This window comes from Carassius carassius, chromosome 39, assembly GCF_963082965.1.
Source record: "Carassius carassius chromosome 39, fCarCar2.1, whole genome shotgun sequence".
NCBI lineage: Eukaryota > Metazoa > Chordata > Actinopteri > Cypriniformes > Cyprinidae > Carassius > Carassius carassius.
In genome coordinates this window covers 9,484,316-9,501,364 of record NC_081793.1, presented here as the reverse complement: position 1 = coordinate 9,501,364, position 17,049 = coordinate 9,484,316, and the positions used below count along the sequence as shown (strand labels likewise).

The 17,049-nt window shown below is 40.6% G+C and overlaps 1 protein-coding gene across 3 annotated transcripts in view; it reads left to right on the top strand.

Moving 5' to 3' along the window:
- The window catches only part of pkmyt1 (protein kinase, membrane associated tyrosine/threonine 1), a 62,327-nt gene that overhangs the window by 12,084 nt on the left and 33,194 nt on the right, over positions 1–17,049 (top strand). For all 3 annotated transcript variants that reach the window (XM_059530657.1, XM_059530656.1, XM_059530658.1), the window contains exon 6: positions 11,778–11,950. In XM_059530657.1, the coding sequence (XP_059386640.1) occupies positions 11,778–11,950 (173 nt within the window). The remainder of the gene's footprint in view (positions 1–11,777; positions 11,951–17,049) is intronic.

Below are 17,049 nucleotides of genomic sequence, written 5' to 3'. Positions count from 1 at the left end.
AGACACATGGTCGCAAAACTCTTTGTGTGTTTTAGAAGTTAAACCGACCACATCCTCCAGCTTGCTTTTTACTGCTGGCGGCATAGCATCAATCACAGCTTGCCTAAACAATGTTGCCATTAATGGGTCTCCCTCGGGATCCCCCTCAGTTTCTTGTTTCCACCTTTTCAACTGTTTCTGTACATATGTGGTTGGATTCTCTGCATCCCCGATTTCTTCTCCCTTCAGTGATTTAGGATTCAGTCTGATCGGATACTCCGCACGCAATGCCTGCCATACTGCTGGGCGGAATGCATCAAAAACAATCCCATTCATATTATGAGAGTTCACTGCTCTGTTTAGAGTCGTTGTAAGAAGAATTTCATCCATCTTTGTCCCTCCAATAATTCTAGCCAGTAGAGCTTTGACATCACCTACTGACAATAGCTTTCCTGTTGTTTCGTCCTCAAACATTCGAATAAATTTGCCCGCGCCCTCATTTATATCAGGAAGGCTAGTGACAAGCCCCTCAAGGTCCTGTGAAGCCCAGGGGACATACTGTCCTTGCTCACCGTTGATTAAAATTGGGAGCTGTGCGGCCAGTGGTCTAAGTGACCCTTTTTCTCTGCCCTGTTCCCATTTACCGTTATCAAATAACTCCTCTGCCTGATTCTCATCCTCACTACCATAGAATAACTTACTCTTTCCTCTCTCCGACTTATTTACCTCTTGTATCTTTTTCCCTGATTCTCTAATTTTCTCTTCCATTTCTTCTTCCATAGCTTGTACTTGTGCTACAATATCGCTATCTTTCCTCCTCTTTTTTTCTAATCCTTCCTCAAACCAGGTTTTATCTACCTGTTCAGCTTTCATTTTTTCTAATGCTGTACGTGCTTGTCTGTAACAATCAAGATGCAAACTTTCTGCAACTTCCTTTCTGGGTTGCCTCTGTGTTTTTACGTCTTGTTCCTCTCTATCATCCATCTCTATCTGCCCTTCTAACTCTAGTTCTCCTGTTACTTCCACTGTTCCCTTGAGTATTGGGAACTCTCCTTGTACTGGCAAATAGGGGGGAGGCTCTGAAAATAACTTTTCTTTTCTCATGTTATCTTTCTCTGCCCCCTTCAGGATTTTCCTAGCCTGTTTTAGACTTTTCAACATATCCTCACCTTCTTTTTTAAACAGAGCAATTACTTCTTTCTCTTTTTCCCTCTTTGTTTCTCTTTTTTCTCTTTTCATATTGATGCTTTTAGTTTTATTGTTTTTTATCAGAGTTTCCATTTCCTCACACAATGCCACATCAAATGTCCCTTCCTTTGGCCATTTTGTCATCATATTTTTTGTTCTCTTCTGCCATTTTTTTGAGATTTTGTTTATTTGCTCTTTACACAGTGGATATTTTAATCCAATTATTTCCACTGGTGTGGCTGCCATATCTTTATTTATATTATTACCCTCAAAAATCAACTTTTTAGTTTTATATGGTAACCTGGTTACAATCTTTTCATTCCTTTCACTTAATTTAACTATTTTTCCTTTACCAATTTCACCCTACTTTTTATTCTTTATTGTGTGTCATACCTCTTTGAATTTAGTTTTTTATTTTGTCTCATGCATTTTACATTTTTTTATATTATTTGACTGTCTATTTTATTTGCTCTATTTTATTATCACTTTTTAGATAACAATTTCTAACCATAATTCTTTATTTTTTACTTCTCTTTCCTTTTTTGTCCACCCCTGTAATACAACTTTAATGTAGACACTTCATCCCTTGCTCCCACTCCCACTGCACTGGGCTCAAAGAATTTTCTCCCCTTTCACACAAACATCCAAATGCAAAAACCTATTATAGATCTTGATTCAAACTTTATTGATACTATTTTCCTAAACTCATTCACACTTTCTACACTCTTTATTGAGCCAGAGTGCTTATTCTTGCATACTTTTTCCCTTTATCTAAGGGATAATCAGTCATTAATTGTCCTTTTATTATCAAGGCTCATCATACATTCATCCCTCTCAAGTGGATCTGGGTTGAGTCCAATTCTGCCAAGTCACACCGAAGTGACGGTCCAGGAACGGTGCTCAACCCTTACCCACCCAATACGGAATTTATTTGTTAATACATTCATCATCGTTCACACATTCATTCGTCCGGACACCGTTACATCCACACAACAAAACACAGCTCTTCCTAGAGCATCCTTAAGGGCCCACCCGTTCAGACCTTTGAGACTTTTCACTTTATACTTTCTTAAAGCGGTATCCGTGGGGCTTTTCCTCGCGAATCCTTAACTAATCTGCTTCTCCGTTTATCACTGTCCTTCCTAGGCCCAGCTCTCCAATAAACACAGACCATTGCATACAATGTCTTTCTGCCTACACCATCTTTGTTTTAAATCAAGGTTACCTTCCAAGGCTTTCCTATTAATAAACCAAATATGTGCATGCAGTTATTTCTTCTGGAGTAAAACCCCTTTTTCAATTTAGATATCTTATTATTTCTCTAAATTTGGAAGAGCATATTTTAAGTGTCCTTACCACTCAGAACTGACCTCAACCAACACAAACGAATTTTATAAGCAAAAATGCTTACCTTATTTTATGGTGGCCACCCGGTTGTGTTGATCATCGGTCAGCTCAAAAGCGGTTGTCCACTCTGCTGCTCTTTTCCAGTCCCATCTGGGGTGCCAAATATGTGGTGTCGTCTGCCCGTTCTTTGAAGAATCTCAGTCAGGGATTTTTCTCTCAGAAGAAAAGACTTTATTTTACAGAAAATAAAGCCGAGAGTCCTTGCAAGGAGATCTCCCGAATGTTATTTGGTATCACCCTTAAATACACTAAATGGGGCGGTTCCACATAGTCAAACTTTTCCTTATGATTACAATTTTAATACCTCCCTAGAGAGGAGAGGCCCCCTGCTTGATTTATTCTAAACAAAGGCCCTGCCTGTATGTATGTCTGACCATATGTTTCTCCTCAGTTTTGTACATTCCAGCACATAGCTTTCTATTACCTATAAGATTATAATGGAGTAATAACTAGCAACTAAAATGGCTAGATTCACATTGATTATATACTTGTTTAATTAAAATCTTACTAATAAAAATCTTCCACAATGGCTGTCTTTATATTCTTTATTGACAGATTGCACAGGTTCGATTGGCATTGGGCCTCTTCACACTGCCTGAACTATGTGCAATTGTGCTTTTGAAGACTATCGACCGCGCGGACAGGTGCGCGTGGTCAGTAGTCTTCAAAAGCACTTGCTCAGAGCCTCAGCACATGCTCTCCGATGGCGTTTTTTACGTCACGCCTAACTAGCGGTCCATAGCGGACTCGCGAAAAGTATAACAGAGGCTTAAGATGCAGTCTGTAAGACGCGCACGGGAGCATGGCGTGACTTGTGACATTGCAGAAAATGTGCGTTCACAAATGTAGTCATGTTGATCCAAATTTGGAAAGCAATTTCGAATTTAATAATATGAGGTTCTTTCCAGAGATGTTTTGCCACATTTCTTCAATTAAGGATGATTGCTGCGTAGTATATGGTGTTTCCATTTGCTCTAACTTCTTCAAGTGAGTTGCGGGGCAAACCGAAAATCCTCATTCACTGATACTGCGACTATTCTTCTGTGTTCATTCACTGGCATTCTCCACATTTCTTTTTTTCTCCCTTAAAAACAAATGTCATTTCTGATGCTCAATTTTGCTGAACTAATGGCTGTTGATGACTATTTGAATTGATTTCTGCCAAAGTGAACGCTTGTAGCCTATGTGTTCGTAATGTTATGCAAGTCTGCTCATGACTGAAAATAATTTATGAAAAACAAAATAATTTCACATAAAAACATTAGCCTATAGCTTATATTTCTTTAGTAACCTACATTTTTTTAAATTAATATAAAAAATATAATTGTTAATTAATTTTTTTTTAGAATGTTCAGCAAGGTGGGCCGCATTTGAATTCGTGACGGGCCGCATGCGGGCCGCGGGTTGAGAACCACTGCTTTGCAGGGTTTCCCATACATTGATTTATTTGTGGCGGGCTGCCACAATATCAAAACTGACCTCCACAAATAGTTTTTCCAAAAGGCTTTGACTTCATTGAATAAAAATGAGAACTGCACGTTTCAAAATCAAAAACCGATGTGAGTGTTTTTATATCACTGTGTTTCAGAGGTTAACCAACTGTATTTAGAAAATTTTCAATGTCATTTTCATTTCATCTTGCATGTAATGCCTGATAAAGCAGATTTTGTGAGCTCACCGCTGCTCTACAGAGTTACCGGAGAAACCTCTATCTATCCTGCTCTCAAAGCACTTCCTGCTGACAAACAACTAATTTGCATATACATATACTCTATATGGGGGCGGGGAGTGCCACCACAAAAAGAGAGTAAGGCTGTGGGAAACACTGCTTTTTTGTTGTTAATTTAGCCACTGTATTGAATAAATACCTGGGGTTATGTTTGTTTTCTTCTAAAAGAGGTTAAAAGTAATCAGATCTAGCAGTTTTTAATGCTTTTCTGTAGGATAGGTTACTTTCCCGCCAAGCAATACAAAATACTTCTAGTTTTGTTTTCCTCTAGCTGCGCTCCATTTTCCATGCTGCTCTCTTTAGGGTGCAAGTGTGTTCATTATACCATGGTGTCAGACTGTTTTCCTTACGCTTCCTTAAGCATAAAGGAGCTACTGTATTTAAAATGCTAGAAAAGAGAGAGTCCATAGTTTCTGTTACATCATCATGTTGTTCTGAGGTTTTGGATATCCTAAGGAATTGGGATACATCAGGAAGATAACTTACAAAGCTGTCTTTTGTGGTAGAAGTGATGGTTCTACCATACTTGTAACAAGAAGTAGAATTTACAGTTTTAGCTATATGAAGTTTGCACAAAACTAAATAATGATCTGAGATATCATCGCTTGGCTGCATAATTTCAACACCATAAACCTCAATTCCATGTGACAGTATAAAATCTAGAGTATGATTTTAACAATGAATAGGTCCTGAGATGTGTTGTCTAACCCAATGTTAAGACTAAGAGCAGGTTATTTGTAACTCTAATTAGAACAGTCTCGGTACTATGATATGTAGGGATGCTCCGATCAGGATTTTTGTAGCTGATGCTAAGTACCGATTTCTTGTCATGGTGATCAGCCGATATCGATGCTGATTCTGATGCTTCAATAAACATGAGCATGTACAAAAATCTAAAGAAGGCGCGGGCGTTTTTATATCACTGTATTTCAGAAGGAAGATCATATTTAGAAAATGTTTGATGTCAAATTTCATTTCATCTTGCATGTTATATGCCTGTAAAACAACGTTTGTGAGCTCAGTGCTGTGTACAGCTGTTACTGGGGAAACCTCCGTTTTTCCTGCTTTAAAGCATCTTCTGCTGAAAGACAATGAATTTGCTTTTTGAGTAAGTCCGTCTGATTTACGGAGTAACTTATTTTGCTTTAACTATATACATGGGTCCTGCAGATAATCCATGGGTCGGGTAATAAAAAAGGCATTCTGATTATTTGCGCGTGGGTCGCGGTTGGATAACATAAATCATCAATGATGCAAATATATATTTAAAAAAAGTTAATTATTTATTTATTTAATTTTATGCAGATGATTGTGTGTGTGTGTGTGTGTGTGTGTGTGTGTGTGTGTGTGTGTGTGTGTGTGTGTGTGTGTGTGTTTGTTCACCTGAACAGGAAGTTGCAGTTATAGAAACGGTAATATTCCAGATAAAGTTTGAAAGGAGTAAAGCCTGTGTTAATGCTACTGAGTGGGCTAATATGGCCAAAGAAGATATTTTGTTTTATAAATAAATGTTAATTTAAAAGCAGCCCACGATCAACATGTTATGTTAGCGTTATTTCTTACGCCTCCGATTAGGTTTTGTTCCGTCCTCCATGCTGGGACAACTCAAAGAAGACTAGAGCATTGACTAGAGCGGCCGCAATCATCTCCGGTGGTCGTGGAGCCATAACGCGCCACAGACTGGTGCAGTGAGTCACAGACCAGCTCTAACGTCACTGAATCTGTGGTTAAAAATGAACCATCCATTCATCAAATCATGCAAAATATACATGACAAATAGAGAATTTTTCTTTGTATCTCCAACCTTTATAGCATTTCCACACCGGCGAAGACATGACTGTGGCACCAAATAATTTATGTCTCCACACATCATATGTCGTCACACTTTGACGTCATCAAATTGTGATCGGTTTGTGAGATCAGCTAAGTTAGTGAGTACCGATCAAGTCATAAAATTAGATTATCTGCTGTTACCAATCCTTATCGATCGTAGCATCCATAATGATATGGTCTTAATCCTGACTTGAAATCCTCACAGATATAATTTTTTTTTCTAAGAAGGAATATAATTGTTGGATAATCGAGGATACTAACTTTTCTAGTATCTTGAACAGGAGATTGGTCTGTAATTAACTAGTTCTTTGTGGTCAATTTGTGTGTGTTTTTTTTTTTTTTTTTTCTTTAAGTGAGAGGCTGAACAGCCATTTTGAAGGTTTTGTGGACATATCCTAAGGACAATGACAAATTAATAATAGTCAGAAGTAGGGTTGGGAATCGTTAGAAATTTTCCGGTTCTGATTCTGGTTCAGTTAAAATCATTAAACAACTATTAAAAAAAGTAGTGGTAAGGAAAAATGCATGATACTCAACTACTCAATGCTCAATGCTGTTTATTACTTAATTTAAATTACTTAATTTATTACTTAATTAATAACTTAATTTAAAGGCTGGCAATGTCAAAGTGTTACATATATTACAGTATACAAATTTTCAGGTTCCGATTTCGGTTCCATTTAAATGAACTGTTGTTGTTTTTTTACTATTTTACCTTCATTGAATGTAGTGTTTCTATAAGGTAGTAAGTAATGTTGAGTAATGCTAGTCCATTAATCAGCATGTGCTTCAAAGTTGATTTTGATGTTTTTTTTATACGAGCAATAACATTTTGCTTTTAATGCAGGAATAAGCTGGTTGGCCAAATAGTCCCCTGAGGTTTAAGACATTCGTTCATTTCCCTAAATTAATGAACTATAAACTGTTGTATTTATAACCATGTATACACACACTCCATAAAGCCCCTATTTTACAAATAATAATGCAGTCATGAGATGGTGTGACACAAAGAGTAGTTTCCACTTTGTTAAAGATTTAAAATAAATATTTTCTATCACTGTTTATCACTCTTGAAATGACTTGTATACTAAATAATCTAACCCTCATAATTACATAAAAATAGCAGTCTATTTGTTTAGTGGTCCAAGCTGAAGTCAGTATGTATATTAATGACAATATGGGACAAATATAATGTAATTTAGTGACTGCAGGTGCTGCGCACTGCCGGTACATGCACAGTCAGACAAAACGATGTGCACAGTTATCAAAGGTGCGAGTGCACGTACAGTCATGGGAAACGTGTTCGGCAGTTAAAGACACTATGTGGTGAGGCAGATCTGTGGAGTGCACATCATTGGAAACAATGTGCTCAGTAATTAAATGCGCCATGCGCTTTTACTGAATGGACCCAAGAAGACCTGAATTATTTTGAAATATGGCAATTTTCCATTATTCCTTTTGGCTGTATAACAATGTGTGACCCTGGAACACAAAACCAGTCATAAGGGTCAATTTTACGTAATTAAAATTCATACATTACATGAAAGCTGAATAAATAAGCTTTCCATTGATATATGGTTTGTTAGGATTAGGGTTGGGTATCGATTGGATTTTTTTACAATACCGGTGCCATTTCGATACTTTTAAAATGGTACTGGTGCCTGAACCGATACTAAAAAAACAAAACAAAAAACAAATAGCCACAAAAAATATGGAAACCATTAAAGAAGATTTAAAAATATTTAAAATAAATCCATAGTTTTCAAACGCTCATTGGATGCTCTCATTTCCCAAGTTGTGCTTCCCTTACTCTAAGGCTAATATATGTATTTCCTGATCTGGGTCATTGTTTAATAGAAAACCACACATAATATTTCTACTGTATCTCTGTCAGTCACTCTGATATTTAGTTAAAATGAGTGCTGTCTGTCATTGTCTTTAATCAGTTCTGTGAACGACTGTATGGTCATTCTTTATAAAGTAGCAACAATGTCATTTGTAAAGTACAGTACTGTGCAAAAGTCTTAGGCACATTAGTATTTTCACCCCAAAAAAGGGGTTTTAAGCCAGTTATTTGTATCTTTTGCTGTAGTGTGTCATTAGGAAATATCAGTTTGCCATTAATTTTAATAATAATCTAGTGATATTTTGAATGTACAAGCAGCCGGCTCATCTAATCAGTCTGTGATTACATGAAGAAACTTAGACAAATTAAATCCAGAACTGTAGTAACGTCTTCAAGACATTTTAAGAAACCTGCCTCCAAAGCTACTGTACTGTGAGAAGTTTTAGGCACTTGTGTAAATATGCTGTAAGTAAGGATGCTTTCAAAAATAGTCATAAATGGATTTAATTTATCAATTAAATCTAAATCAAATCAATATTTGGCATGACCAACCTTTGCATTTAAAACCGCTTTTGTCCAGGCACACTTGCACATTGTTTTCAAGGTATATTTGCAGAAAGGTTTCTTCAAGCATCTTTGAGATACGACCACAGTTCTTCTGGATTTAGTTTCATCATCTCCGTTTTTCATGTAATAACAGACAGATTTGATGATGCTGAGATCAGATCTCTGTGTGGAGCACTGGCTGTTTTCAGAATGCTTGAGCATTCAAAAATCTCACTAGATTATTATTAAAATTAATGGCAAAATGAATGTTTGGAAATGTAAACTGATATTTTCTTCTGACACACTACAGCAAACTACGCGGTCTGCTGATTGAATATGGTTCCATAGGTATGGCACTGGGTTTCGGTACCCAACCCTAGTTAGGATTGGACAATATTTGGCCGAGATGCAACTATTTAAAAATCTGGAATTTGAGGGTACCTTTGAAATTGTCCAAATGAAGTTCTTAGCAATTCATATTAATAAATAAAAATTAAGTTTTTATGTATTTACAGTAGGAAATTTACATAATATCTTCATGTAACATGATCTTTACTTAATGTCCTAATGGTTTTTGGCGCAAAAGAAAAATCTGTAATCTTGACCCATACAATGTATTTTTGCCTATTGCTATAAATATATCCCAGTGACTTAAGACTTTTGTGACTTAAGGTTTTGTGGTCCAGGGTCACATGTTTCATTATTTAAAATAAATAAATATTGATAAATCTTTAAGACAATGTTATCCCCCTTCTTCTCTGTCCTCTATTCATGCTTCTGTGTGTTAAATTCTAAACCCTTCAGGAAATTGAGGTGCGTTTCACATAACCGGCACTCTGCAAAACTCAAGGAATTCAAGAGAATGAGTCTCAATATTAATATAAATATAAATTTTGAGTTACAACATACAACATACAGCTTATAAGCAGTTTATCTATTTGGAATTGCATACCCAAGTGGAAAAACTATGTACTATTGCCAAATATCAATTATCAGTTGATGCCAAACAAATCAACTAAATCAAACCAACAACAACAAAAAATGTAATTATAATTATTAAATAAATATAAATATATGTTTATTTATTTTTTTCTTCCTTGTACAAAATAATTTGAAAATTCACAGAAAACATATTCTCCTACATTTTTGAGATGCACAAAGTAAAACATTATATACATTATCTGACAAAATGAGTTAAAAATGTATAGCTGACCGTAATGTTACAATGAAAGTTTGGAGAATGAGTACTGTTAAATTGCATGTTCTGTGGTGTTTCTTGTTGTCTCTGATTTTGGTTTCTATCTTAACTGCATTTAAAAACGTGACCACTTGCCACTGCAATGCAGGCTGTGTAAACGTCACTGCTTTTACGTTCAGTCAGGTTAGAAAAAACTACCATCGAGTCGGACTCTGGTTTAATTTTATTGGGTCTATGATGGATCAGGTTTTTACCTTTTTTAATTTATTTTATTTATTCATTTATTTATTTAACGAACCTCAAGTTTGGGTAGGAAGTGATTTAGGACAACTTGGTGCAGGTACATATTTCAGGACCCAGGAAGACCCGTAGCATGCAGTGAACTTTTAAATAGTGGATTCTAGGGGTGTGCACGGATTCGAATATTCGTTCTGCTCTAATTATTCGATAAATAAAAATGATATTCGAATTTCGCAAAAAAAAAAAAAAATTCACAATAAAACCTAATTTGGTCACTTTCTGTGATTCTCCATGGCATATTTGAAGATGTATGCAAGCAAAAGATAATTAATGAATGAATAAGGCGTGGAAACGCGTGGAAAACGCTAGGCGCACCGCTGCTACTGAAAGCGCTCGGGCAGAAGCGCTCCTGAGGCGTCTGCCATTGCTAAGCAACAGTGACGTGCTCTCTCCATGAATACGCGGAAATTTCAGCAAAGGATAAATGGATTTGCAGCACAAAAAATCGCTGCTACTAAATTTATTTCAAAATGGCAATACATATACAGCTATGATCAGCTGCTCCTTCATCTCGGCTGAGCTTTCAACGTTGTTACGGGAAAGGATGAAGCTGAATGTTTAGTTCTTGTCACATGACCTGCGGTGCGCTTGCGGCATTCTGAAAAGTTGAGAGGTTTTTAACTCGATGCGGACGCGCCTGGAAAAAACGGGCGCGTCGCACCGCATGCGCATCGTGACCGCGTCGCTTCCATTATGACCACACATACCGCGCGCCTACATTGGAAATAACGAACTTGAGCGCGCAAAAGACGCGATATGTGAACGGCCCCTAGGAACTGCGGTCTTCTACAGTACTTCAAATATGCCGTGGAGAATCACAGAAAGTGACCGAATTCAAGAACATTGTTGCGGCATCTCTCAAGCAACGAATAAACACCGCTAACTTGGAGAATCCAGTGAAAACTCTTCTCGCGTCTGCCCTAGACCCTCGGCACAAACATCTCAGGTTTCTCGATGAAAACATGAGAGAAGTAAGAAAAAAAAAACTTTTTTGAACATTATCAGAACATTTTCCTTGATGCGAGTGGTCCGGATGCAGCCGTCACCAACGATGAAGAGCGTGCTGTCAGAGCGTGTTTTCTCCGCGGCCGGCCTTATTGTTAACAGACTAGGAGCCGACTTTACCCCGATCATGTTTACATGTCCGTATTTCTTAACAAGAACATTTAAAACAATAGAAAAAAAAGATTTGCTGACAGTTTAAAAGTTTGAAAGTTAGTGTAGGCTACGTTCTACAATAGCCTAATTGCTGCAGGCTGCTTTGTTTTTTCTTTGTTCACTTTTTTTTTTTTTTTTTGCTTTTAATCTGTACTTTTGTTTGTTTGCATGCATTGTTAAAGGTTTTCAGCTACAAAACACGATGTGTAATGTTCAAGCTTATTGTGTGTAAGCTTGTTCAAAATGACGGAAACAATAAATGTTGCTGAAAAATAACGTCTGTCTCATTAAACTTAATTTAAATAAACGAATATTTGTTTTTTTGTGAGCTCAAATATTCGAATGTGATATTTGCGAAAAACGCCCATCCCTAGTGGATTCATCATCGTCCTTAGTAGATTTATGTGATCATCACCAAAATGATCACCAAAATTAAAGTTACACTGTTTGCATAATTAAAATTACACTCAAGCTGTATTCAGTTTTTGCCAAAACAAAAAAACTGAAATTATATATTTAATTTAAATTTTTCAATATTTCAATTAGTTCAGCCGTATGTTACTAGCATTTAATGGGGTAAATGTGTGTTTCAGCACTTTCAGAAGACATGCAATATTTGCTACGGCTAATGCTAAACCCAGAGGCCTGCAAAAGAGCCACCACACAACAGCTGCTCTCTCTTCCCTCTGTGTGTAAACGCAAGTGGAGACGACAGCTTTCCCTCTACATCACTGAGAGCTTTCTATCCTTATTCCACTGGTGTCAGGTAAGAATCACATAATTTCTTTGTAAATATACAGTAAGTGAACGGTGAAGTGAAAAGTACTATGTGTATTTGTGTGCTTTGGGATTATTCTGGGTTATTTGCTTCATATTAAGCTTTGTGACATGCTGTCTTTTACCACCAAAAGTAGTTTAAACTCAAAAAAGTAATAATTTACATATAGTATATCGTGAAAGTGTACTGGATAGTTTAAAAACTGCAATGAAGCACTTACATAAAGAATTATTCAAATGTTCCTGAGCTGTGAAGTTGTCCAAATCATACTTTTCAGAGAAACATCTGATAAGATGTTGAGTAGGGCTGTGACAGTCGCATTGACAACCGCTTCACTGCAGTTGTCTACTGCCATTGGTGGTAGTGCACGTGACGTCACGCACTCTATAACATGCATGATACAAAGTTTTGTATACAAGTTTAATAACAGTAATAGTTGCAAATTATTTTATTTAGACTATAAGTCTATGGTAATTCACAAATTATCTTAAATGCCATACACAGCGTTTCCTTTAGATTGGCAGGTTTGAGCGCAGGAATATACAGTTTATGCATTCAGCAAATAAATGTTCTATTGGCCGATGGACCTTGTTGGGAAACCAAATACTACATTGCCTATCTGGAGCCATCTCCATTCATGTCACCCATCTGCGTTTGTACAAGTTCCTGTGAATGAGACCGTGATAAATGAACGATGTTAAGAAATGTAACAACCATTCCTATTTCAAAGAGAGCGCAGGCAGACGAGGAGTAAATGCGCCCACTTGCAGTGAACCAATGTGTACACTGGACGCGACTAGGGGTGTGCACGGATAGTCGAACATTCGAATAATTCGTTCTGCTCTAATTATTCGATAAATAAAAATGATATTCGAATTTCCCAAAAAAAATAATAATTCACAATAAAACCTATTTTGGTCACTTTCTGTGATTCTCCACGGCATATTTGAAGATGTATGCAAGCATAAAATAATTAATGAATGAATAAGGGGCCGTTCACATACACCAAAAAACGCGTGGAAAACACTAGGCGCGCCACTGCTACTGAAAATGCTCGGGCAGAAGCTCTCCTGAAGCGTCGGCCATTGCTAAGCAACAATGACGCGCTTTCTCCATGAACACGCGGAAATTTCAGCAAAGGATAAATGGATTTGTGCAGCACAAAAAATCGCTTTCAGTAGCTCTGCTACTAAATTTATTTCAAAATGGCAATCCATATACAGCTATGATCAGCTGTTCCTTCATCTTGGCTGAGCTTTCAATGTTGTTACGGGAAAGGAAGAAGCTGAATGTTTAGTTCTTGTCACATGACCCGCGGTGCACTTGCGGCAAAAGTTGAGATGTTTTTAACTCGATGCGGTGCGGACCGCGGACTCGCACCGCGTGCACATCGTGACCACGTCGCTTCCATTATGAGCGTGCATACCGTGCGCCTTCATTGGAAATAACGAACTTGAGCGCGCAAAAGACGCGATATGTGAATGGCCCTTAAGAACTGCGATCTTCTACAGTACTTCAAATATGCCGTGGAGAATCACAGAAAGTGACCGAATTCAAGAACATTGTTGTGGCATCTCTCAAGCAATGAATAAACACCGCTAACTTGGAGAATGCAGTGAAAACTCCTCTTCACACGTCTGCCCTAGACCCTCGGCACAAACATCTCAGGTTTCTCGATGAAAACATGAGAGAAGTAAGAAAAAAAACTTTTTTGAACATTATCAGAACATTTTCCTTGATGCGAGTGGTGCGGATGCAGCCGCCGCCACCAACGATGAAGAGGATGCAATGCCCACTCGTCGGAAAAGGCTGAGCCAGTTCTTCAGCGATGAATACAGAGAGTCCAGCCGAGACGAGTGGGAACAGTTCTTGCTGGAGCCATGTATTCCACCAGATGAGGGTCCCATTCAGTGGTGAAACGAAAACACGAAGCGCTTCACAAAACTTATTCGCTTAGCACACCGTTATTTGTGAGTCCCGCCAACGTCTGTGCCGTCCGAGCGCGTTTTCTCCGCGGTCGGCCTTATTGTTAAGACTAAGGAGCCGACTTTCCCCCGATCATGTTTACATGCCCGTATTTCTTAACAAGAACATGTAAAACAGTAGAAAAAAAAAAGCAAAAAAGATTTGCTGACGGTTTAAAAGTTTCAAAGTTAAGTGTAGGCTACGTTCTACAATAGCCTAATTGCTGGAGGCTTCGCGCCCTTCTTGCCACTTCCCGCCGAAACGGGTGTGGCCCAACCTATAAAAGGAGCTCGAAAAGGCTGACTCACCTGATTTATTTCATCGCCGAAGCGAACCAGAGTGAATCGTGCGCACGGCAGAGAACGCAGTACTCGCTTGCTCTTCTAGAGAGAACCGAGGTTACGTTTAGTAACCGAGTACGTTCTCTTACGAGAGCTCTCTCGTACTGCGTCTTAGCTAAGACGCTACGGGAACCCAATGTAAAACGCCGTGCGCGCAGGGATCACACACCAATAAACCTGAAGCAACGCCCAGGATTTACAGTGCACAGTCACCTGAGGGACTCACAGAGAGTCCAGGACAGACAAGGGAAAAAGCCCTCCGTCCCATATCTAGCAGCATCCGTAGATGCGGCAATATGACATCACACAGCCGAGGCAAGGCCTGACCAATGTGGCAATGCGGGTCTTACGCAATACTGCCCATATAACAGTCGGCAGCGCATAGCGCTCGTGAACTCAGAATTCCCCTCAGGGCCCTGATTCGCCTATACCGACAGCAGCCTTGCTTGCAAGGCGGGAACCTCCAGGTTATAGAACCTGATAAATGTAGACGGCGAGGCCCAACCTGCCGCCATACATATATCCTGCAAGGAGATCCCAGTAGACCACGCCCACGACGAGGCGACGCCTCTTGTGGAGTGTGCTCTGACGCCCAACGGGCACTGAAGGCCCCTGGAAGCGTAAGCTAACGCTATGGCGTCAACTATCCATCTGGATAGCGTCTGTCTCGAAACAGCCATTCCCTTGGAACGCCCACCGAACGAGACAAATAGCTGCTCCGTCTGCCGAAAGGCAGCAGAGCGAGACACATAAGCTCTTAAAACCCTGACAGGGCAAAGAAGACTCGAGTCTCCATCCTCCCCTGACACCGGCAGGGCAGGCAGGGCTATAACCTGAGCCCGAAACGGTGTGTTGAGGGATTTCGGCACATAACCGTGCCTAGGTTTGAGTATGACTCTTGAGTCATTGGGCCCAAACTCCAAGCACGACTGGCTCACCGAGAGCGCGTGCAAATCACCCACACGCTTCACAGAAGCGAGAGCCAACAAGAATACTGTCTTGAATGACAGATGCTGAAGGCTAATCGATTGGATAGGCTTGAAAGGGGGACCCTTCAAGGCCTCCAAAAACCGCCGCGAGGTCCCACATAGGAACTGACGGAGGTCTGGGAGGATTCAGCCTCCTAGCTCCTCTGAGGAACCGGATGACTAAATCATTCCTTCCTATTGACTGACCGGACGCCGTTTCAGAAAACGCCGCGATGGCAGCCACATAAACTTTGAGCGTGGATGGGGCTCTGCCCTTATCCAACAGCTCCTGAAGGAAGGAGAGGACCTCCGTCACCTCACAACTAAGGGGTGAATAACCTCGAGCTGTGCACCAGCTGGAGAACACAGACGACTTCGAGGCATACAGACGTCGTGTCGACGGAGCTCTAGCCTGAGTGATGGTATTTAGCACTCCCACTGCGAGATCAGCGGGTAACCGTTGAGTGCCCATACATAGAGGGACCACAACTCCGGTTGAGGTTGCCAAATCGAGCCCCTGGCCTGCGAGAGGAGGTCTCTCCTCAACGGTACCGGCCACGGGGCGACATCTGCTAACTGCATCAGATCTGGGAACCATGGTTGGTTCTTCCAAAGAGGTGCTACAAGCAGTATTGAACATCTCGTTTCTCTCACCCGTTCTATCACCTGCGGAAGCAGGGAGATGGGAGGGAACGCATAAAGCCTGCACAGGTTTCGGGACCCGAGACCGCCCTGGCGATTTATGTAGGACACCACGGACATGTTGTCCGAACGGACTACGACGTGGTGATCCTTGATATTGGGACAAAAGCGCGTCAGCGCGTTCTCCACTGCCAGCATTTCCAGGCAGTTGATATGATGGAGCTTTTCCCGTTCTGACCATAGGCCAAAGGACGGTCTGCCTTCGAGCAGCGCTCCCCATCCCGAAGTGGAGGCGTCCGTCGACACCACTTTCACACTCGGGGAAGTCCCCAGGCTTACACCTGATCGGTACCAGCCATTCGCTGTCCAAGGTGCTAGAGCCGCAACACAGCTCTGATCGACCTTGAAATGCAGCTGGCCAGACGCCCACGCTCTGCGCGGCACCTGAGCCTTCAGCCAGAACTGCAGGGGGCGCATGCGGAGCAGGCCCAGCCGCAGAACCGGAGATGCTGAGGCCATGAGACCCAGCATCTTTTGACCGTGTTTGAGCGACACAGTCGCGCCACAGCGGAAAGAACTCACTGCACGCTGAATGCCCATCGCGCGCTGTGGTGACAGCCGCGCTGTCATGGAACACGAGTTCAGAACTATACCCAGAAACAGGATCGTCTGACTGGGGTTCAGCGAACTCTTCGCCCAATTGACACTGAGGCCGAGCTTCTCGAGGTGATCGAGTAAAACGGCTCTGTGGTCCACGAGCTCCGCTCATGATCGGGCCAAAACCAGCCAGTCGTCCAAATAATTCAGCACTCGTATGCCTCTGAGTCTGAGAGGAGCGAGCGCTGCATCCATGCACCTCGTAAACGTACGAGGAGCTACGGACAAGCCTAATGGCAGGACTGCAAACTGGTATGCCTGGCCCTCGAAGGCGAATCTCAAATATCGCCTGTGGTTTGATGCTATCTGTATTTGAAAATACGCGTCCTTCAGATCTATTGACATGAACCAGTCCCCTCTGCGAATCTGCGCGAGGAGCTTCCTAGTCGTGAGCATTTTGAAACTGCGTTTCATCAATGCCTTGTTCAGCTGTCTTAGATCCAGTATGGGCCTGAGACCCCCGTCTCTCTTGGGCACCAGAAAGTATCTGCTGTACAGCCCCCCCTCGCTTTGA